The 21,750-nt window shown below is 48.7% G+C and overlaps 1 protein-coding gene across 2 annotated transcripts in view; it reads left to right on the top strand.

Moving 5' to 3' along the window:
• Positions 1-1,321: 1,321 nt before the first annotated feature.
• Positions 1,322-21,750, top strand: part of IGSF3 (immunoglobulin superfamily member 3) — a 104,835-nt gene continuing 84,406 nt past the window's right edge. For both annotated transcript variants that reach the window (XM_065862702.2, XM_065862701.2), the window contains exon 1: positions 1,322-1,831. In XM_065862702.2, coding sequence (XP_065718774.1) covers positions 1,789-1,831 — 43 coding nt within the window. In that variant the 5' untranslated portion in view covers positions 1,322-1,788. The remainder of the gene's footprint in view (positions 1,832-21,750) is intronic.

Genomic DNA, 21,750 nt, shown 5'->3' with positions numbered 1-21,750 from the left:
TGGGCTGCAAGCACATGTTGCCAGGTCATGTTGAGCTTCTTATCAGCCGATACCCGCAAGTCCTTCTCCTCAGGGCTGCTTTCAATCCATTCTCCACCAAGCCTGTGTTTGTGCTTGGGTTTGCCCCAACCCACATGCAGGACCTTGTACTTGGCTTTATTGAACTTCATGAGGTTTGCACAGCCTCGCCTCTCAGGCCTTTCAAGGTCCCTCTGGATGACATCCTTTCCTTCCGGAGTGTTGACCACACCACACAGCTTGGTGTTGTCAGAAAACTCGATCCCACTGTCCATGTTGTCACCAAAGATGTTAAGCAGTGCCAGTCCCAACACCAGCCTCTGAAGAACATCGCTTGTCACTGGTCTGCACTTGGCATCTTTTATTAGATGGCTTGGAATTGTGCTGGTTTCTGCCTTTCTGTGGCACAGAAGGGTTGGGTTCCTGCATTTGCATCACAAAGACTTCACGGGGGACTCTGAGTTCAGGCAGAAGTGTCTCCTGCAAAGGGTCCTTGCAGCATCAGAGCACTAAAAGGGTACCTCACTCTGCTGTTGCTGTCACTTCTGGCATCTATTGAGCTAACATGCAACTGGGGGTTCCATTTGCAAGGACATTTGAACATCTGCACCCTTGAGAAGGGTTTTCTCATTCAGCTTTTATTTACAAACAACATAAAACCCAGTCCCCAGTGTTGCCATATTTATGCATTTCAGTGTTTCCTGGATGTACTTTAGATGCATTTCTGGCGGTGACACATTGTAGTGTTGATTGCCTGGGCAGTATCCCTAGTGCAGCAGTGCCTGCACCTGGGGAGGGCTCACATCTGGCAACCGAGCATTAATACCAGCCCTGGATTTGGGTCTCGGTATCAGTGCATCACAGTGGAATAGTCACGAGTTGGTCGAAACTTGGGAAGTCCGGCTGTTATTTTTGGTTTGCATGGGAACAAAAGGGAGCATTTATGCCATTTCTCAGCAATCCTCGTTTCCGAGGAGCGCCCGAGGACTCCCTTTTTCCCTTAAAACAAAGGAACCCGTTTTATCCCCGCGCTCTTTTACGACCCTGGCTTCACCCCTGGCCTCGCAGACCCAGGCCACGACCCTCCAAAACCCACACTCCGCAGCGCCCTCTCCGACCCCCGCCCCCCCGGCGCCCACACGCCGGGACATCCCCGTCCCTGCCCGGCTCCGCGACCGCGCAGCGCGCCCTACCCGCCGACCGGGGGCTGCCCGCCTCCCCCGCCCGCCGCCGGGGGGAGCGGGCGGCGGCGGGGCGGGCCGGGGGAGGAGTTTGGCGGCGCGGAGGAAGCGCCGGGCACCCCGCGGCGGCGGCGACAGCGCCGTGCGAGCGGGCGTGCGAGCGGGCGGGCAGGCAGGCAGGTGAGGGCGGCGGGCCGGGGCAAGCCGGGGAGCGCGGCGCCCCCTTTATTTTTATAACTTTTAGGGTGAGATCTTTTTGTTGTTGTTTCGTGCACACCCGCCCGCCCATTTTTTTTTCTTTTCCTGCGCTGCGGACGAGACGATTTCTCCCTCGCCTCCTGCCTCTGCCCCAGGAGCCGTCGGCGCGGAGCGGCGGCGGGGAGCGAAGCGGAGCGGCGGGGCGGGGAGGCGCGGCGGCTGCCCCGCTGCGGGGGCGATGCCCCCGCCTGCCTTGGCGCCTCCCCGTGCCGGCCCCGCCACCTTCTCTTTGTGCCGCCGGGCCCGGCGCGACGCCTGCCCCGGGAGCCGGCGCCCCGCGGCGCCCCGCGGCGGGAGGTAAGGGCGGCCGCCGCCCCGCGCCCCGGCAGCCATGCGGACCCTGCGGCCGCAGCTGGCCTCCCTGCTCCTCCTCGGTAAGTGCCGGCCGCCGGCGTGGGCGGGACGGGACGGGATGGGACGGGGGTCTCCCGGGCGGGACGGGACGGGACCCCCGGCGAGTGCCTGCTTTGCAAGGCTCCCGGGAGGGCCATTCCCTCCCAGCGCTTTCCCGTAGGAGTTGTCAGTGCCCGCGCTGTTCTACGATCGGAGGGAGGAGGGGAAATAAATAAAAAAATAAATAAATAGATATTAAAAAAAAATCAGGGTTTAATCTCCACCTGCAATACCCCGCTGACCATCCTTGCCGGGGCGCGGCGCGGGGTCCAGCCGGGGCGTGGAGGGGTGGGGGACGGAGGGGACGGGCACCTCCTCCGGCATCAACTTGGGAAGGCGAATGGTCTGACAGGGGGCTACTCCGTGCTGGGGTCAGGGGACGCGTCTCGGAGGGGGAATCGTAATGGGTAGAGAGTTACGAGTCGGCGTTGAGCTTTTTTTGCACAATGAAGGCAGAGAAAATGCCTGGGATAAGGTAGGCTGCAGAAACAAAGTCCTCTTCTTCGCTCTCCAAGAGTGCGTTGAAACGTAGAGGGAAGGCAGTCCCTGCTGTCGTAAAATGCAATTTTATTGCTTTGTGCTGTTTCTCCAAACTCCTCCTGTAGTCCCTTCTCTTTCTGCTTTGCGGTTTGTACCCTATGAACCGTTAAACGTATGTGTTTTTGTCCCGTCCCACAAGTGTCTGCCCAGGGGGTGACTGTACGCAGTTCTGTGAAGTCCTTTGAGTCCACACTGCTGGGTTAGAGATGCTGTAGCAATGCAAGATCCCTTCCTACAAATTTGGGGAAAGCAGAATGCAAGACAATTAAAATGCCTCTTAGGGTTTTTGTGGCAGCCCGTGTGCCTGGCTTAGTACTGATGAGTTGATAGGAACGTTTGTAGAAAATACAGTACGGCACGTTCATGCTGCTTTCTGCCTGTGTGTGTACAGAGTAACCTCGGAATTGTTTTGATTTGCCTTTTCATTGGTAACATTTTCTGCTGGTATTAATGCTGTTGAGGGAAGAAGCAGCAAGGCTGGCAATTTTACTCTTTTTAGAATTGTGACATTCCTGCTCTGCCCATTTGGGAATGTTTTTACTTGAATTGCAGTCCTGTGTCCATGTCTCTAATTTGCATGTCTATGTGGTTTTTCATGATCTCTCTCTGTCTTCAGGAAAGAGAGAGATGACTCTTTGAAATGGTTTTGGAGGAGGTTCAAACTTCCCTTAGCCAGTAGCTTTTTTCCTTGGGTTCCCTGAAAAAAAAAAAAAGCCATCTTAAAGCTGAGTTTATCCAGGGTGACTTTGGTCAGGCAGTCTGTTGTAGCCCGCAAGATGGGTGTAGACAAACGGCAATCTCATGCTGTCGTGGCTTTGCGTGCCTAGTTTCTCCCGTTGAAGAACAATAACACCGTTCTGGATTAAGTCTTCCTAATATGGAGCGAGCGAGCGGCCGGTGTCCTGCACGCCGCTCCGAAGCGCTCCCAGCTGATGTAGCGCTGTATCAGCAGAGGGCATCGTCCTGCCGAAGGGCTCCCACATCGGGGAAGAACTGGGACCCCCAGGCCTGCGCTGGACACCCCTTGTCGGGGCTGACGGGGCATCTGGCTGGCTGCCAGGGCTGTCCTGGCTCTCTGCTTGCAGGAGCTGGCTTTCTGGGCTTGTCCTAAAACTGGCTGTAAGGTACCTTTGCCCTCCCCAGGGGATGAACTGCGAGATGTCTTCCATCACCTGGAGAACTGGTTGCTTTTCAGTGGTCCACAAATCCCATGGACGCATCTAGTTTCTAAAAACACTCTGCTGACCTCGTGTTAAACGCAAGGCTGTTTTTAACCGTAGGAAGCGTACCATGTGCATGCTTGGAGTTAGTTTTCTTCTGGTGTTTTTCACCTGGATTTCTTCAGACGGTTGATCTGCCCAGTTGCTGGCTTTAACAAAATTGGGCATGTGTGACTGTGCCTCAAAGCCTTGAGTTGCACGAAAGTTGCTGTTTGTAAAACTGTGAGGCATCATTTGACTTAGTGGGGAAGCGGCTGGAGTAAAAAGCCTTATTTTGTGACATAGATCTCTGACTGGCTAGAAAAAGACTGTTGCGTTCAAAACAAGTAATGTTAATACTAGAATATATGGATAAGGTACTATGGGTTGAGTATGCAGAAAAAGAAATGCAGCTCAATTTTTTCCTTATCCTTTTGGAAACTCATTAGAATTGCTGAAGGAAGAATCGTGGTTATGGAAAGAGCCGGTAGATGATTTAATGTAATATATCAGACATCAACTAGCTACCAGAATCCAAGGAACTGCAAAACCAGGGTTTGAAAACCCACATCTGGCATGTGGGTGTAACATTTGTAGATCTCTGCTGTTTTTTCCCTGTTGCTGCAGTGTTTGTTACAGGGTTCTTTAAACAAGTGGCACTTCATCACAGCAAGTACAAAATGGGAAAATAGAGCAAGTGCTGTAAATAATCCTCATGCAGCTATGAGACCATTAATACTTGTGCCAGCCAGTGCTAATCCTATGTGTAGTTGCAAGATTTACCTTCTTTTTTGCAGGGATGCAAAGTCTGATACTCCTCATATTTATAGTGTAATATATAGGAAACACAATAGGCTTCTGGGGAATGCTGAATTCATTCATGTCGGTGACTGGTTTATGAATAGTTCTGCTTTTGAGTCTCCTGCAGTCTCCAGAATACCACCTGTGAATGCAATTTACAGCTCTTTGTGTTCAAACATTGCATATGTATATATGTACATAGACTCATTACCCTCTTCCTCTCTCTATTCATGCATAGTAATTGGTGATTTATTTGCGATTCCTAGAGGGGAGTAGAGCCTGCACAACGTCTTGAAACTGCAGCTCACTTGTAAATGGCATGTTGGAGTGAAATAATGATGCAGAGGCGACTCTTGGAGAATGCAGGGATGATCTTAAAGGCCTGTCTCCTGGTGGAGAAGGAGTGCTGGCTGGGGAGCAGCAGCGTGCAGTTGCCTGACACTCAGTTCTGCTGTCGCACCCTCCTGCTCTTCTGCTGCCTGCCCAGGCACAGGGGCTGGAGGGGGCAGTGGCTGAAACACAAGCCTGGATGCTGATAGAGCTGAGGGCTGCTTGGCTGGAGGGTAACAGACGGAGAGAACGGCAGAGTGGGTGCTTGCATACACAGGGTTTGGGGTGGTTTTTGTTTACTGAAGCTAGCGGCCCGGGAGTGTTGCTGGCGCCTCATCTGCTCCTCGATGCGTTGTTAGCAACAGTGGCCAAGATCATGATTTCTCCATCTGCGTCTGCCCAAAGTGCTCCGCCGCGAGCTCCGTTTTGCAAGCCAGTCGTGCTGCTGTCACCCCTGTCTTTGCTGCCTCTAGATCACCCCACCGTGCAATGATCCTGTGGGCCAGGGTGGGCTGTGTTTGGGGAACACACCAGGCAGGGACTCTGCAGATGGTCATGGCCATCACCTCGTTTCTGAGTGAGGTTCAGCTGGGGCTCTCTGGGTTGCCCGAATCTGGTGGGAGGCTGCCTCACTGCACCCTGACACCCTGTCGGTGCCGGGCTGGCAGGCTCCACTCTTGTGCATCCTTAAAATGTAATTCTTTGTGAGGAGACTCCCTTTCTGCAGCCTTGGCCAGACTGGCCGACATCCTGAGGCTCCTGCAAATCCTGTTTATTTACACAAGAGGTTTTGGTTTATGCGAATTGTCGTCTTTTAGTTGACCCTCCGTCAAGTTAGATATCTCTATTAAAGCACTTTTTATTGTAAATCGAATGTGTGCTTGGAACACTTTTACCAGACCCATTATATAAAGTGAAAGGCAGAATAAACAGTGCAGCAGACCACAGGGAGTGGGCCAGGAGAGAGAGGGTCACAAGGAGCTTGGGAAGGAGAGCATCACTTCTAAGGTGGGAGGCTTACTGAATTTTTTAACTAGGGAACTGCTTTTTTTTTTTTAAATTCTTTTAAAATTCTTCCTTTTGATCTCTCTTGGCTTCTTTCTTACCCCTACGAAATCAGTCATGGATTCAGCCATTGTCTTAAAGGTTATGCAGTCTAGTATGCAGCCAGAGATACTTCAGTTGCTTTGGTTCAAATGAATCAGAGTGCTACAACCTGAAAGAGTGCTCCTTGCAGTCTGATGGTTAGCAAGCTGCAGACCCTGCCAAAAAACTTACAGCACCAATAAAATTGCTTGAAAAGAAGGGGGAAGCTTTTCAAGCACAATTGGATTTTCTTCTTGTTGATAAGGTTCCTCTGCTCGTGATTTGACTTGTCTGCTGGTATCAAGGACGTTTAGGCCCTCCAGCCAGTGTCTGGAAAACTGCAGTATTGTGATTTGCCTCTGGCTTTTAAGATGCTAAATACTCCTTAATGATAACCTGCTAAATTGGTTTCGACTCCGTTTTTGTATTGGCATCTCTTTCCTAGTCTTATAAAATCCTCTTAAGGAACAGTTCTCTGGTTAAATGTTAGGAGACATTTAGCATCTGTTCCTTATCAGCTATGGAGCGGCTAAAATGGAGCCTTTCCTGACAAAGGGGGGTTTGCTCGAATTGCCAGGCAAAGAAATTGAGTCTGCAGCTGCCTTCGGTGGGTCAAGGGTGTCTGCATGTGTATTTGTCATTTCCAGCTCTAACCTGTTGCTCACTCTGTCTCCATCAGTGTACTAAGAACATGTTTCCAATGATGTATGTTAGTAAGCTTTTTGTCGTTAGGAGGTTTAATTAGCAAATGGCAATGAGACGAGAGGAAATCTTGCCTCTCTAAGCTGCCGCTAAAGTCACATTTCAATAAGTAATTGAACATGAGCACAAAACCAGACCATCTCAGCTAAGTGATGGGAAGCTTTTCTCAAAAACAGAGGCTTTGACACTCAGTACTTGTACTGTTGCTGCACAGTATTTGTACAAATGCTAAAAAGCAGCGCTGCTCCTGAAAGGAGTTGTTCCAGACTGGTTCCAGCCCAGTGTATGGGGGTTGAAGGTGCGGGTCAGGGTACTCACATGAGGAGCTAGTTGGAAGGACTTGCTTGGTCTGAAAACTAACTTGGCAAAACCAGTAGATACATAGAGGGATTGGGGGACTTGTCTGGCTTGAAAGTAGATCCATTTTTCATGTCCTGCAGATGTTTATGGAGGCCCAAGGGAAGGGGGGTCCTGGGGAGGCTCTCTGAACTATTCCCACCTCCTGACAGAGGTTGCCAGCTCTGCCCAGTGTTCTGTTTAATCTGCAGTTTCTGGCTGAAGCCACTGCCTGTACCCTCCTATGGCTTCTTCTTTCCAATTTTACCCCACTGCTGGTGCTTCCTTGGTATTTCCAGGTCCATTTCCCACTCTTGTTGGGCAATGATCCACAGGGAAGGAAGAAGTGTCAAGTGGAGGAGTGGGGAAAAGATGAGCTGGGGAAAGCACTAGAAGGAGAAGGAAAGTAGAGAACCCAGCTGATAAAAAAGATAGATGAGAACAGGCTCTGGAGGATGGATCTAATGAAATGCTGGGTTTTCCACCACACCCATAGCTTTTAAAGCCTCAAAGGTTCCAGAGTATTAAAAAAAATGGAGATAGTGAGGATCCATCTGTATTTGTTCTCTTTTTCCTGAACAGTGTACTTACCCTCGCTCTTGGCTTTGACTTCTCCTTTCCTTCCAAGCTATTGATTCAATTTGGGACTTGAAAAATCATCTAGAGCTTCTCCTGTCTCTTCTGATCTTATTCAGGCATAAGACTTTGCCAGTCAGGAAGGGCTGAGGCTGCTGCTGAAGTGCAGGAGATTCCTGTGCAGTTTCTGGCAACAAAACTGGTCCCATCGGGATAGCAGAAACCATCCGGATCCAGAGCGTATGCCACAGAGCAGCTGCGTGGCCATTAGCACCATTGAGTGTTATTCTAATGCTGGTTGTTCAATTTAGCGTTCTGGGTTTTCTTCTTCTGACCCTTGCAAAACTGCTCATCAGGGTCTGACATGGTTGGAGGTGATTTTGATGTACAGCTGTTGTAGCAGTTCTAAGATTTGTTCTGTTTTAACTGGTGGCACGAGTCTGGAATAGGTGTTGTTCACCAGGTGTTCCCTACTTCACACACAAAAGCAGATAGCTTCGCTTCCCAGCAAATGCTTTCCCCTCTGGAGTAGTTGTGATTACAGGGGAATAGCAGGGAAGGGGTGATGCATCTGGGTTTTTGGGGATTTTTTGTTTGTTTGCTGTTTTGTTGGTTGCTTTTCCCTCTCTGCTGCATCCCTGATCTCTCTGCCTGAGGCACACTGTCACTTTTATGGCTTTTGGGCTTTGTATGGAAGTTGATAAGCTTGTTCGAGGGAGCTGGGAGCACAGCGTGAGGTAGGTGTGTTTTTTGATGGACTCTAGCACTAAGTGTCTGTCCTGCATTTGAGAGGAGCTTGGCACTGAGCCAGGGTAATGTGTGAAATGGCTGATTTTGAGGCAGTTAGAGAAATGGAAACTTGTATGTGAGATACTGACCCCCCAAAAAGCAAACAGTATCTGTTTACCTCTCAGTGAAAGAAGGGTTCTGGTCTCTCATTAGAGCATGGGTATCAGGATTAGGCTGCTTAGATAAATTGAGATTTTTGACTTCTGGATTGAAACTCTCTGTCTTCATTCAGCACCATCACCAGGGCCACAGGAATCCTCCAAATCTCTCGGAAAGCATAGCTAGACCTTGAGTAAGAGCCACAGGAGAAGGCAGGTGCTTGTTGCCAGAAGTCGTCCAGAAGCTCTTTACTCCAGAAAACCGTATTGCTGGAATCTGGCACTTATTAACTCAAGTTACCCAGTACCTAGGATCTAGCCAAAGGGCTGTGGCTGGCTGCCAGGCTGAAATTACCCACCTGGGTGTCAGGCCCTGTTGGTTCCTTCTTGCTAGCTTGAAATAGGAGCTCCCAGTGAACATGTGTGCCAGCCCTTCTTCTAGTCATGTTTCTTCTTACAGCTTTGTAAAGTGTTCAAGGTAATTATAGTACTTACTAATATTTATTCCCTTCTAAGCAATTATCTCAATACATTTATCTCTGGTGTGCTTTCAAAGTACTCTACCCCTTCTCACTGTATCATTTCATCTCATCTCCCCATCTCAGTGCTTTCTGCTCCCACCCTGCTCACACAATCCTTGGTCCTCAGCTTCCTCCACCTCCTGAATATGCTGTCAAGCTTTGCTTTCCCCTCCTAGATCTTCCTGTACCCTGTCTTCCCACTTTGCTGTCTAATCCCATTACAGAGGAGGGATGTTTGCTCCGTCTTGCAGGGGCTGATTGTTTAACCACCCCACCAGGTGCTAAGGCGCTTTGCAATGAAGGGCATGGATACCAAGAAACCCCGGGCTGGCGCCGTGCCATCTCCCAGCTTTCTGCTGACTGCTTGTGGCCTGCAGACAATATCTTCAGAGCTCCTGCTGAAGAGTTTGACCTTTATGCCTGCGGTGTTATCCGGCGCCTACAGCAGGAGTCACAGCATGCAAATTCCAAGTGCTTTCTTCTGACTTATGATATAATTGCGGGCAAGTCGCTCTGTCTCTGCTCTCAGTTCCTTAAAGAGATGTCATGGGATTTTTTTTTTTTGAGGAAAAGTGCAGTGTTAGGGCTGAGGTTTTGCTTGCTGTTGTTAAGCAAGCAGGCTGCTTTTTTCTTATACATGTTGGGAGCGTAGCGTGTAAGAGATTGTTATGCCCTGATTGATTTCACTCTTGGTGCTAGGAGAAGAAGAAAATTGATTTTTACTTTGAGCTCTGTGGTGTTACTTACCTGGACAAGCTCTCTCGCTTATCCTGTGTGAATGGGACCAGCCTCTCCTTGCCACTCAGTTACGCTCATGGGGCACAGTCCCCGTGACTGTAACTTGGAGCTGATGTGATTCATTCCAGCCATCAGTGTTACAGCAGCACAGTTAATCTATGGGTCACTGACATGTAAGGAGCTGTTACGTCTAATCACTCCCATGCCATGAGCTAGTCGGCAGTTAAATCTCATCCAGAGTGTGTAGCTGCCAAATGCTTTAAGTCGCCAAGCACTTGTTCCTTTCTGCTGTAAATAAGGCAGAGTTGAACAAGATCAGCATCAAGTGCCCTGCCTGCAAGCAAGGATCGAGAGTTCAGCCTGAGGTGCCTGTGTTGCAGAGGGGAAGAGGTTGTCCAGAGCCTGAAGGGCTGCAAGATGGGTGTAAAGCTGCCTGCTCATCTTCATATGTATGTATCAAAACACCTTCCTTTTTCTCGTCTCAAATTACTTTTCGTCCCATACCCTTTCCCTTGCCTAGGTGTAAGGGGAGGTGTGTTCAGAGGTGGCCTCTTAGGTACTGCCATCGTCATTACAGTGTAGAGGTACCCTGTCTGCATTTTTGCATGTGTTTAAGTCTCGCCTGAGGAGCCTGGTTTTTTGTTCTTTCCTCATTTCTACTGCTCTTACACCCCATCCACTCCTCTTGATTTTTCCACATGTGGCCTGCAGGGTGCCTTTGCAGCCACGTTAGCCCTTTTCCCCTCCATAGCGAGAGATCTCCCGTAATGCACTAGGACGTACATCTCCTGCTGCTGAAGGTGGCAGAGGTGAAGCTAAAAACTTGCTCCCACCGCAACTTTCTCTGCCTTTGTGGGGCAAGTCATGGGAGATCATCCCATTTATCTTTTAAATGGAATAACTTTGCCAAAGTAAAGGATGAACACTGCCAGTTGCTATGCACATGGGTGTGCTATTGGTTTGCTTTGGCTTGAGTGCTCTTGGGAAGCTTGGCAGAGGACCCTTGCTGCCCTGTGACCACCATGCAAAGGAAGGGTAGCGCTTACTGCAGCAGTTACTTGGATTTTGTGCCTGGCCCTGGTGCTAGGGCTGACATTTTTTTAAGCCTTTGCAGAGGAAAGGTGGCAGTGAACATGTGATGGGCGACGATGTAGGGATGAGAGGAGTGAGTGTGAGTGAGGATTTACTGTGCATCGCATACCTGATAGCTACTCTAGCAGATCCACGGGGATACATTACTAAAAGTGTCCTAATGATCTTGACGTAATGGGTTTGAGCCTTGGGAACCTGCTTGCTGGGCAGGGCAGCCCAGGACTTTGCGCTTGGCTCCTGGAAGAGGAGGGCTGGGCTCCCAGCAGGGGTCAGGGCAAGCAGCAGGAGGTAGCTTTTTGGGGTGCTAGCAGGTACCCTTCCCTCTGTGAGAAGCAGCTGGAGGGGAGCCAGACACAGGGCTTTGGCATGGCAGAGGAATGATTTGAGAGGCTTGGCCAAACACCAACTACCGCTGTTACCTCGGAAATGTAGATTACCAGCGGCTGCAGCCGTGTGGAGGCCAAGTAAGTCCCTAAAGAGATTTAATCTGAGGAAAGGGCAGTTTTCTTTCTGGAGGCATCTGGGTGTTGGTGGAAGAGAGGGAGATGTGCAGAGCAGCGTGGCCATAGCCGAGGCTGGCTGTCTCTATACCCAGCCACTGGCAGCACGTGCAAGAGGGAGAGGTGCTGGGGGACACAACTCCCACCCCAGCTGCGGGAGCCGTGCCCAGCTCTGCTGCTCCTGTGTCTTCTAACCATGGCTGCTTCTGAGGTGACAACGTCCAGCTTCCTCCTTCAGGCGCTGGTGGTGGCCTGGAAAAAGAGGTGGACTGTTTCTTGCCTGCCAAAGTGCTGGAAGCAGGAGTTGTGCAAGAAGGGAGGCTTCATCGGTCCTGGAAGTTGCCAATGGAGGCATGGAGACCCCTGAGATGGGTGGGGGTGAAGAGGAAGGGGTAGAAATGAGGGTGGGAGATAGCAGGAATCCAGTTTTCCAATACATGATCCTGTAAGTGCTGTGGTAGAGATTCTTTGTAGTTACTGGGGTGATCAGCATCAATTTCTAAATCGTTCTGAGTACATGCATGCCAGGCTTGAGTGTGGGTAGGGTGAAGCGAGGCTTCTGGGGAAGTATGTTAGTGGGAGGCCAAAAATAAATTATCAAAAGAAAGAATTGAGAAATTAACAAAGCTAAATGAATGCATGCAGTTCTAAGAAAAGGGTGTCATATTTAAAAGCATATTTTTGAAAATACATTTTCTTAGTCATCTTACAGATAACTTTGCTATTTTTACCTTCTTTGCTCTGATGGCACTTTACTGTCTATATAACAGGTTTAGCATCTGCATTCTCTTCTGGTGTACAGGCAAAATGTATTTGCTAATTTTGAGTTGGCTCTGTAGAATTGTTATACCTCTTGGCTGTGATATAAATAAAATACTGTCCTTAAAACTATTTTAAATGAACATAGCTGGCATTATTTTGCTTCTAACCCTTTTTTTAAAAAAAAAAACCCACAACATCTTCCATGCCTGCAATCAAATTTGAATAGAGAATATATTCCCTTGCTGTTTTAAGTGTAATAAAGGCTGTGCCCTCAGCTTCCCCGAACAGAAAAGTACTAATGTTTGGGTTAAGCACAGTAATCTACTGGGGAATAACTGCAGGATTTGCAGATTTTTATTTCTGTGTGTTTGCTGGGACTGTGGCATTGCTAGCAGGTTACTCACAAATGGTATCTTAGATTACCTCTTTGGCAGGCAGCAAGATTTGCATCTTGCCATTCCTATTTGATCGGCAAGTGGTGATGAGAGCTGTATACTTGAGTTCAGATTTTCTGAGCGGCAGTCTGCAATCATCAGGACAGTGCTTAGACCCCAGAGGCTTTTCCATGTTTTCATCCTGTTTCGGTAACTGTGTGTCTTGTTATCTTGTTCCTGAATATTTTCTCTTGTAAGAGGAGACTGTTTGTTGCAGCTGTTAAACCTCAAATGTCTTGAATCTCCCTTAGGGAAGAGGAAGAAGAGTTCCTGAGGTTTCTGCATAAGTAGACTACAGAAATACCTATGTGTCTTTCCCAGGTATACAGCCAGGAGGTGTTCTTGGTGCTGCCCTAACCAGCTGATGAATTCTGGCTGGTTCTCACTCACTTGCTGTGTTGAAGGGACTTAGTAAAGGAGCTGGAGTTTCTTTTCTTTTTGGCATGTAATGGTACTGGATGCCTCTGGTTGCTTTTATCAGAACAGTGTAGCTAGGAGGTGTCAGAGGAAATTATGGATGTTTGTTTGGTCTCCTGGCTGGGTATAAGGATGTGAGTTTTAGTGAAATGTGCGTTGAATAAACATTGTCTAAATCTCCTAGGATGAGAGCTGCCTGGAAGCTGGAGTCAGGAGCCGTGCTTATCTTCATGACAGTATTTGAAAATAATGAAAAAAAGTTTGTATAAGAGTTTTGCACTCTACGTTTGGTTTCCATTGGTTCAATGATTTGTAATCTTCCTTCTTATGTTCCCTTTAAGGCCTGCCAGATGACCTTAAGAGAGGAGTTTTGGAGTAAAATTCTCCAAAGCCTATGTTCCCACCAGAGTTCCTTATTTCCCCCACTTCCATGGTGCCCATGGCTAACCCAGGCCCAGGCATGACTCGTTGCTGTACTAACATTTGGGGATCATTCCCCAGGCTTGCCAGAGCCCCTCGGTCCCACCCTGGGAGAGAGGTTGTGTCCGATGCGTGGCACCTTGCCAGGCGGCAGCACACACAGTGGGCCCAGCCCTGGCAGCAGCCCAGCAAAGCTGGAGCAGCCACGGTATGGCAGCCTGGCCTCCTCCTGGCTACGGTCACCGCTTTGGGTGGTCACTGTTGAAATTTTCTCCTTTTAGGCTCCTGCAGGGTGCTGGGGAGGGGGGATGTGCGGCCATGCTTTGCGTGTGTTTTACTGGCATGGGAAACATTAATTTTTAGAAAGAAACCACAAGCACGCAGCCCCTATCTCTGTGACAGCAGCAGTCTCAGTAGCTGTTTTGTCTCACCCTGTGATGTGCTTGACTGCCATGTCCCTGCAGCCATGCCTGTTTGGATGGACCATGGCATCTCAAATGCAGGCGGGCCTTGAAGAGGCCTCCCACCACGCTGGGCAGCATCTGCAGTGGCACAGCGGCCAGCATGGAGCACAGGCGCCCTGGCCAGCCTGCCCCATATGTTGGGATCCGGGTCACCCTTTTAGCCTGGGCACAGCAGAGCAGACGTCTGACTTCATCATGTCATCATGGCTGCAAAATGTAGGCTGCAAAACTTATGTCAGTGCTGCTGTCTCTGGCTGTAAATCACCCCCCTGAGGTGCAGAGCCATTTGGGGAAGGCAGCCCTCAACATCGGGCGGGGTATGAGAAGGGGGCTGCTGCTGGCATGGGGTGCATGCACAGCCATCCTGCCATGATCATGGCCCCCTTCCTGCCTTAATGTGAGAGAAAATTCACTGCCTTCCTATTCATGGCCTGGCTTGAGAAGGAAATCTGGGGCAAGATGCGCCATGGTCCCTTCACCCCCACTGCCCTCTGGACTGTCCTCCCTCCTCAGGGGAGACCCACGGGATGCCATGGTGACAGGAGGCCCTGGTGGGAGAGGCGCCAGGTGCCATGGGACTTGGTGGGGAGCAGGCAGCTATGGTGGAGCTGGGGGTACCTCCATGGCCTGGGGTGGCTGAAGCTTTGGGCAACTGGGGTGGCTTTCACATGCTTTGGGATGTTTACTGGGAGCAGCCTCATGCCAGCCGTGCTCTTGCCTTGCCTTGCAAGCTTGTGCGGGGCATTTAATTTTGTCTCTGTGTCTGGAGCTGGTATGTCATAGCCGCCATGGTCAGACACTCACAAAACTGTGCTTTAATGCAACCAGTGTCAACCCTTACTACTTGCAGTCTGCTGCAGTAAACTGAGGAACCGGGATAGCATCAGCAGCTCCTTCGGGCTTGTTCTTCTCTGCTTCCAGGCCCTGCCTTCCTGGCCCTCCCTGCTTCCTCCCATCTTTACACTGGTCTCCTCCAGCTCTGTCAGCCCCCAACAGGTCTGCAGCATGCATGGTGTTTTGGTGTGGTCGATGTATCTGCTCAACTTGCAGCAGTCAGTCGCTGTAAAGGCTTATAATCAGTGTAAAATCTCTGGGGTGCAGCTATTTACAGAAAAAAACCCCACCCTTTCAGTCTTGCATCAAACAAGAGTTTTATTCTCATTAATTGAATTTCTCTAGAGTCTGATAACTTGGGCATGTTGAAATCAGATAAATAAAAAGCCTCCCTCCCTGGTAGCTATGTAAGCCTTTCCTTAACTCCATGATCAGAAGGGACTAGGCTCTGCTAAGTAAGCAGCTGAAGATCAAAACTTCTGCATACATCTGCTCATCAGGGAGTGAAGGCAAGAAGATGCCAAGGGTGGTGTATTGGCAGAGGAAGGGTTTGATTGGGAAAGATTTTTTTGTTCAGTGACAAATGCCATTCAGTCACTTTCAGACGTGTAGTCTGTGTCTAGAAACTGGGATTGTGCTTTCTTCCAGACCTTCAGATAAACCTGCAGCCCTACAACGGGGCAAGTTTGCTCTTGCTGAAGTTGAGGTGTATCGCCTTTGGAGCATCTCTAGGGCCACACTGCCCCATGTCCTCACGTGGGTGTCCACACGCATTGCCCTGGGAGGCAGGAGGGTGTTTGGACTTGTGCCAACGTGTGGTGTTGCTGAGCTGATGATCTTCAAAAAGTCCAACCTGCAGCTTTTTTCAGGCTCTACACATCAAGTGAGATTTGTGGTCATTAAGGTCATGTTCATTTCTCCATCACATCTCTGGTTTGTAGTTCTTGTCTCGGTGCCAAAGGCTGAGGCCCCTCTCGTTCAGCAAGTGCTGTTGCCTAGTTCAGGGTCCCTCCTCCCCATGCCTATATCACCCATGCCACAGCAAGGTATCTGGCTTGCCAGCCAGGCTCTCTCTCTTGCCAATGCCACTCTCCTGCTTTGGGGTCTTTTCTGCTTTCCCCCTCCCCTGCCACCCTTGGTGCCACCTTTCTTCTTGCACCTTGGATTTGGATTTCCCCCCACCTCTCTTCTTTTGTCAGTATTTGTGTCCCGTAGCTGTTCATACCATTGACGCAGTGGCATCTGCCCCTACCCCCCAGGACACTTTTTCCACCCTCTCTCCCATCTCCCAGCCCCACCATCTACGGCCTCTGCTCCTGCTGTCATGAGATGCCGCACTGCCAGCATGAATCCCCCAACTGCACCAACTCATCTCAGAGAATGATCAGCTCCTTCCCTCTGCCTTGTTCTTCATAAATGCTTTTACTTCTCCTGCTTCACAGTATGGTCGCTAACGATACTTTCCCCCCTCAGCCTGGACAGCCCCTTCTCTACCTTCACATTTGCTCCTCAGACCTCAGCAACTTTTTGTACAAAGAGGACTGGCATACAAACAAGGGCCTGCCTTTACCTGGGGGTTTGCCCTGTGTTCCCCTCCATGCTTTTCACAACGGTAGATTTTCTAGTCTTTTTGCTTGCCTTAAGGGTCCCAGCTCATTTTCCCGTGTCTCTGTGGTTTGCTTTGCTACTCGTTGCTTCCCCTCTCTCAATCCAAAGCTGCTTTATCCTTTCCTCCTTCAGCAGCTGCTCTGTCCTGTGCAAACCCCATGGGATGCTCTGTCTGGAGCTCTTGCCTCCCAGCTTTCTGCCAGTTTAGTCTGTCTCTGCGATTTACTTCGCAAGGGTTTTCTTAACAGCCGCCACTGCTCTATGTCTCAGTCGTGCTCCAGCATTACCTTCCTTGACTTAGCAAGTGCCCTTGCAATGACCAGCTTTGGTCTCTTTCTGGAGCGGTTTCCTCAGAGTCCTGTTGTCTAACAGAGCTTTTCTTACATCCTCATGAGTATACCATGCTCGGCTTCAGGGTCTGCTTTTTTATGGCTACAAGAGGCTCTTTCTGTGACCCTGTCCACTGCTTCCTATAGTCCCTGCCTCTTGGTAATTTTATCCACTAATAAGAATTGGACTAGCCTCTCTCTGTTGATGTAATGAATTCATATTTCTGTTCAAATTAAAATCTTGACCTCTGTCTCTGGTGCTTACTTAAGTGCGTGTTCACCTGAGTCTTTCTGCTTAAGAAGTGTAAGCTGCAGCACTTCCTATCCATCTCTGCCTCTGAAATTTGTTCAGGTTTTTTTATCTGCTCGTTTCCCTGAACTCTCAAATTAATTCCTCCTCCTCTGCCTTGCCAAATGCAAGATGCTTGTCTTCCCTTCAAAAGCCCTTCTTAGCGTTGTTCTACCTTGTCTTTTCTAGCGCTTTTTCCCTCTGTGTGGTTTTCGATTCCCAGCCTCTGCCTCTCATTTGGTTTCCTCAGGCTGGGTTCTCAGAGAAAGATGGCTTACCTAATTGTGCTGCCTCGTCTGCCACCATTTCCCAGATAACCTGGCAGCCCTTTGGCCAATTTCACACAAATTTGGTGGGAGCAGAGAGCTTGGAGATAAACGAGTTCCTGCAAGTCTTGTGGAGTGTATGTAGCCCAGTCGGGGAGGTAGCACAGGACTGAAGGAGGCTGTTTTCTTCAAGGGCTCTAGCAGTGCCTCCAAATGACTCTGCCAGCTGAAGGAGAAGCTCCAGCTGAAGCTTGCATTGAAGTCATTAGTCTCAGAGACAGCCTCCCTCCTGAAGGCAGGGAAGGCTAGGCTTCATTAAGTCTGCTACTCTTAGCGCTGTTTTTTAACAATGGTGGCTCAGAGCTCTTTTATTTTCTTCTGTGTGTTTGGGAGTAACCTGCAGCCAGCACCTGCAGCCCTGCTTCCCCTGATGCTTTGCCGCAAGGCCTGTTAGAGACTCACTCACCATCAGGGTCTCCCAGTGGAGAGAGACCATGATGCTCCCTCACTCTGCCTCGCTCCCTCCTGCTCCCTGGTGTCTCTTACCCATCTGCTGCCTGTCTGAGGTGCCGCCTCACAGCACTGCTGAGCTGGTGGAATATCCCAGCTGCTAATGAAAAGGGTTCTTTGCTCCTGTCCCCGAACCCCAAAGAAAAAAGTGTTCACGCTGTCTCAGTGGAAGCAAGTAATGCTTTCTTTGTGTCATTCTTTTTTTCAGCTCACTATGGGGGTCAAGCATGGGGAGAGGAGTGCGTATGTTGCTAGGAATAAAGCGAGTGGGAAAGTGAGACTTCTTTTTTTCCATGGCATCTGGTATCTAGATCAGCTTAAGTGCAATTGTGAAACCACATTTCTAGACTGAATTTCCTCAGATGAGTGTGCTTCTGCTGCACTTTTGTCTGTGGGGAAGCTGGCACATTGAGGCTGTTCTGAGTAGGTGCTTGGCACTGAGCTAAGGTAAATAAGAGCCTATAAGAGCAACGAATGCAGTCCTGTTGGAGTGTCCTTCACAGAATAGTTGAGGTTGGAAGGGACCTCTGGAGGTCACCTGGTCCAACCCCACTGCTCAAGCAGGCACACCTAGAGCAGGTTGCTCAGGATCATGTCCAGACAGTTTTTGAATATTTCCACGGATGGAGACTCCATAACATCCTTGGGCAACCTGTGCCCATGTGCAGTCACCCCTCACATTTAAAAAAAAAAAGAAGTGTTTTTCTGGTGTTTTCCAGCTGGTCAGTCCCCATAATGCATGGCGTTGTTCCTACCCAGGGAGGAGAATCGCATCTGATTGTCCTCCTTACTCATTGGTAATAGTATTGTGTTATGAATGTGCATAGAGGGAATGATTGTACTTTGTCCCTCCCAGACTGGAAGTAATAGTAACATAGATGCTTCTGCATCTTTTTTTCTCTTGTTTTGTTTTATATTCCAAATACCAGAAAGCACCTGTCCTCCCATTTGAAATGGGAACCTTGGTAATTTGGTGACAACTGCTGATAGTCTCTGTAGCTTGTCAAACTAATAAATTACAGTGTAAGGAGATGAAGAGTTCTGACATCTTAATTAGCAAAAAGAGGCAGCAGGTAGCTGAAGAATCTCCCTGCATCTGTGTCTCTTTTTCAGGGATGGTGTCTAACTGAATCACAGAGGTTTTTGAGGGACAGCTTCTTGCTGGTGCTTAGTGAAGAGAAACCAGAAGAATTTGGGAGGGAAATGTAAACTGTCTGGTGTTGTATGGCCATGCTTTTTATTCTTGTGATCCTTTATGATGGGGTGGGAGAATTGTTTTAGAGAAATGCATGCTTTTAACCAGTACACTTGGCTTCGGGGCTAACTTAATTTGCTGTTTACCTGGGAGCTCTTTCTGCTGAAGAAGAGGTGCAAGATGGCAGCTTTTGCCTTGCAAATTGGATGTTCTCTTATGCTAATAACTGTGGCTGAGGGGCACAAATGTTTCTTTAGCATGTCAGAAGAAAGCAGGAGAGATGGCTGGTGGCTGCATTCGTTCCTAGATATTACACTTTAGAACTTTTTACAGTGCCACTTCTGCAGAACTGTGTGCCCCAAGGGAGGTCGGGAGCAGGTGCAGTGCCCATGCCAAAGGACACAGCTGGAGTGCTGGAGGAACAGTGGGTTTTGGGAGGTAAGGAGGGGTATGCAGCAGGGCAGTTTGTCATCAGCTCTTCGAAGTTGTCCATATCTTGCAGATTATTAAGTTTCTCTCCTTAAAAAGCAGACAATTTGAGGTTAAGCAATTCACAAATGGCTGCTTGAGGGTGTGAATGTGGAGGTTGGAAAGGAAGTGCTCTGGCTCTGCCCAGAAGAACAAGCATGCAAGTAGAGGTCCCAGAGAAAGTCAGGGTGCTGAATTCCCAAATGTCATCCTTACCAAAGATGGGGAAAACCTGGAGTCGCTTGGAGCACGGGGAGGGGAAGGAAACCAAATAAGCAACTTCCAGGAGTATGGAAAGATGGGCCAAAACACTGAAGTTTCTCTTTGGAGGTAAAGGGAGGCACCTGTGTGTGCTCCCTCCCTCCATTTGTTTCAAATGAAGACAGTAAGAAGCTTTGCTTTTCTTCAGGAAGAGCATATTTGAGGGAAGGTAAGGAACCAAGCTCTCCCTGGATCAGAAGTATTTTGAAAGACCTCTTCATGAAAGAGAGGGAATTCCTTTAATGAAAGGCTGGGTAGTAAATGTTGTTTCCTTTTGGCAAGGATAATGTGAAGGTGAGATTTGAGACACTATGCTTCTCTCTCCTGGCAGAGTATTTTAAAGCATCTGGGATGTTGTGAGGTGAATTACAGCAATAATAGAGATGTTCAGCTGTTTAATATTGGGAGGGATTGCAGAGCATGCAGGAAAATGAAAAAAAGTGACATTAAAACATTATTGACTGTGAAACAAAATGAAGTTTCTTATTGTCTGAGAGTGAGTGATCACAGAGGGAATATCATTTGACAATTCTAAGAGTGACCCTGGCTGTTGAACATGTAGGACCTGAAGACTAAAGAACGATAATAAAAAGAAATTCAGAGGCTGCAGGGCATAATGAACTATGTCAGAAATTTCCTGGCTGGCTTTGTTGCTCAAACAATTTCATTTCATCCCCTCCTCTTGATAGGTTGGAAACACATACCAGCTAAGAGTGCAGCGGTTTGAAATGTGTGTTGACGTTTCATGGCTTTGGTACTAGCATGACAATGCTGAATCTTTTAGAGGTCTGGGAGCGGTGCTAGAGATGCCACGGTAAATGGTGTGTCCTTACGTGTATTTTAAGAGCTAAAATAATAGAAGAAAAAGCACACATAGGAATCTTGGGAGTCTTCTCTTTTTTGTGCAGGTCTACACTAAATCTTACAGTGAGTACCTGCGGTTACAGCTTCAAAGCTCAGGCTGGGAAGGCAATAATGAAGCTATCCCTGCTTTTCATTGGAAAATATAAAAGTAGGCATTGCCTTGGGCATTCCAGCAGGCCACTGTAAATGCTGCTGTGTATTGTAGTGCTTAACCAGACCTGGAACCAGCAGTAGTGAAATATATAAGTCACTAGGGCATGTATTCAATGGGCTGTAGGAGAGAAGAAACTCCTGAGGACAAGACACAAGGAACAGTGCAAGTTAGATGTAGTGCGTGGGCAAACCAACACTTCCTGCCTGCATATTCCCAATATAAGTATCATATGCCAGGGAGCTTCTGCTTGTGTTTTTTTTGGCGTTGTTTTTTTTTGTTTTGTTTGTTTGTTTTTTCCCCATAATAAGGGTAATGATGGTATGGTATATGAAGAACAAGCTGATCTGAGAGTGGGAAAAGAGCTGGGAAGGCTCTGTTCTGACCTTGGAGGAAGAGAAATAGTTGATTAAAGATACTAAAGGGACAGTCTCTGTCTTAAGTACAGAAAAAAGCCCATTGTGCTAGTGGAGCTCTCTGCCTTTCTATGGGATTAGTCAAAACTGGGATGTCCTTAGGGGAATACAAATACTGCAGGTTATAAGGGACTTGTTTTCTCAACATCTTTGCAGGAAAATAGTCAAACTATTGCAGTAGGTGTGTCGCACAAAGATATGTGAGCTCCCCCCAGCAGTTGTTTACCTTTATGAATCTGAACCATCACGATATTCAGCTCAGTCTTTCCGTTGTACATCACCACAGATTGTTATTCACCTTTTACATCAGGTGCACCTTGATCCACCAGCCTCTTCAAAGCCCGTGTGAAGTAAGGAGGCTGAGCACCACGAGCTGCCAAGCTCAGGGACCTGTGTGCAGGAGGGCTGCCCTGCTGTCCTCTTTCCTTTTTTTTCATACAGGCTGTCGCTCTTTTCTCTGACCACAGGTGTGGCTGGCTGGCTTCTGGATGCTTGGTCCCGTGACTTTTCAAAGTAAGGCTATACTAGATTAAAGACTAGTTTCAGACTTTAGTGCAGTCAAGTTGCTTTAAATCTACTTTCTGATGGGATGGTTGAGGATGATAGAACTTTAAGGGCAGTGGGATCTCGTGTTGTGCGTCCACCAGGGCAGGTTCGTCTCTACCTATGGTATTTCTGATGAAGGTAAATGTCTGTTGCAGAGAGCTGTAGTGCGAGAGGCTTCAGTCTCACAAAACAGTCTCTCTGGTGCCTCAGTTTCCTTGCATCTGGAAAGTTAAAAATATACTTAGCGCCATGTCCGACCGAACTTACCTCAGTAAGTTTGCAAATGACACCAAGTTGGGTGGGAGTGTTGATCTGCTGGAGGGTAGGAAGGCCATACAGAGGGATCTGGACCAGCTGG

This window comes from Patagioenas fasciata, chromosome 1 (assembly GCF_037038585.1).
Source record: "Patagioenas fasciata isolate bPatFas1 chromosome 1, bPatFas1.hap1, whole genome shotgun sequence".
In the NCBI taxonomy this organism is placed as follows: domain Eukaryota; kingdom Metazoa; phylum Chordata; class Aves; order Columbiformes; family Columbidae; genus Patagioenas; species Patagioenas fasciata.
The sequence above is the reverse complement of the archived record's forward strand: the minus strand, read 5'-3'. Positions and strand labels throughout refer to the sequence as shown.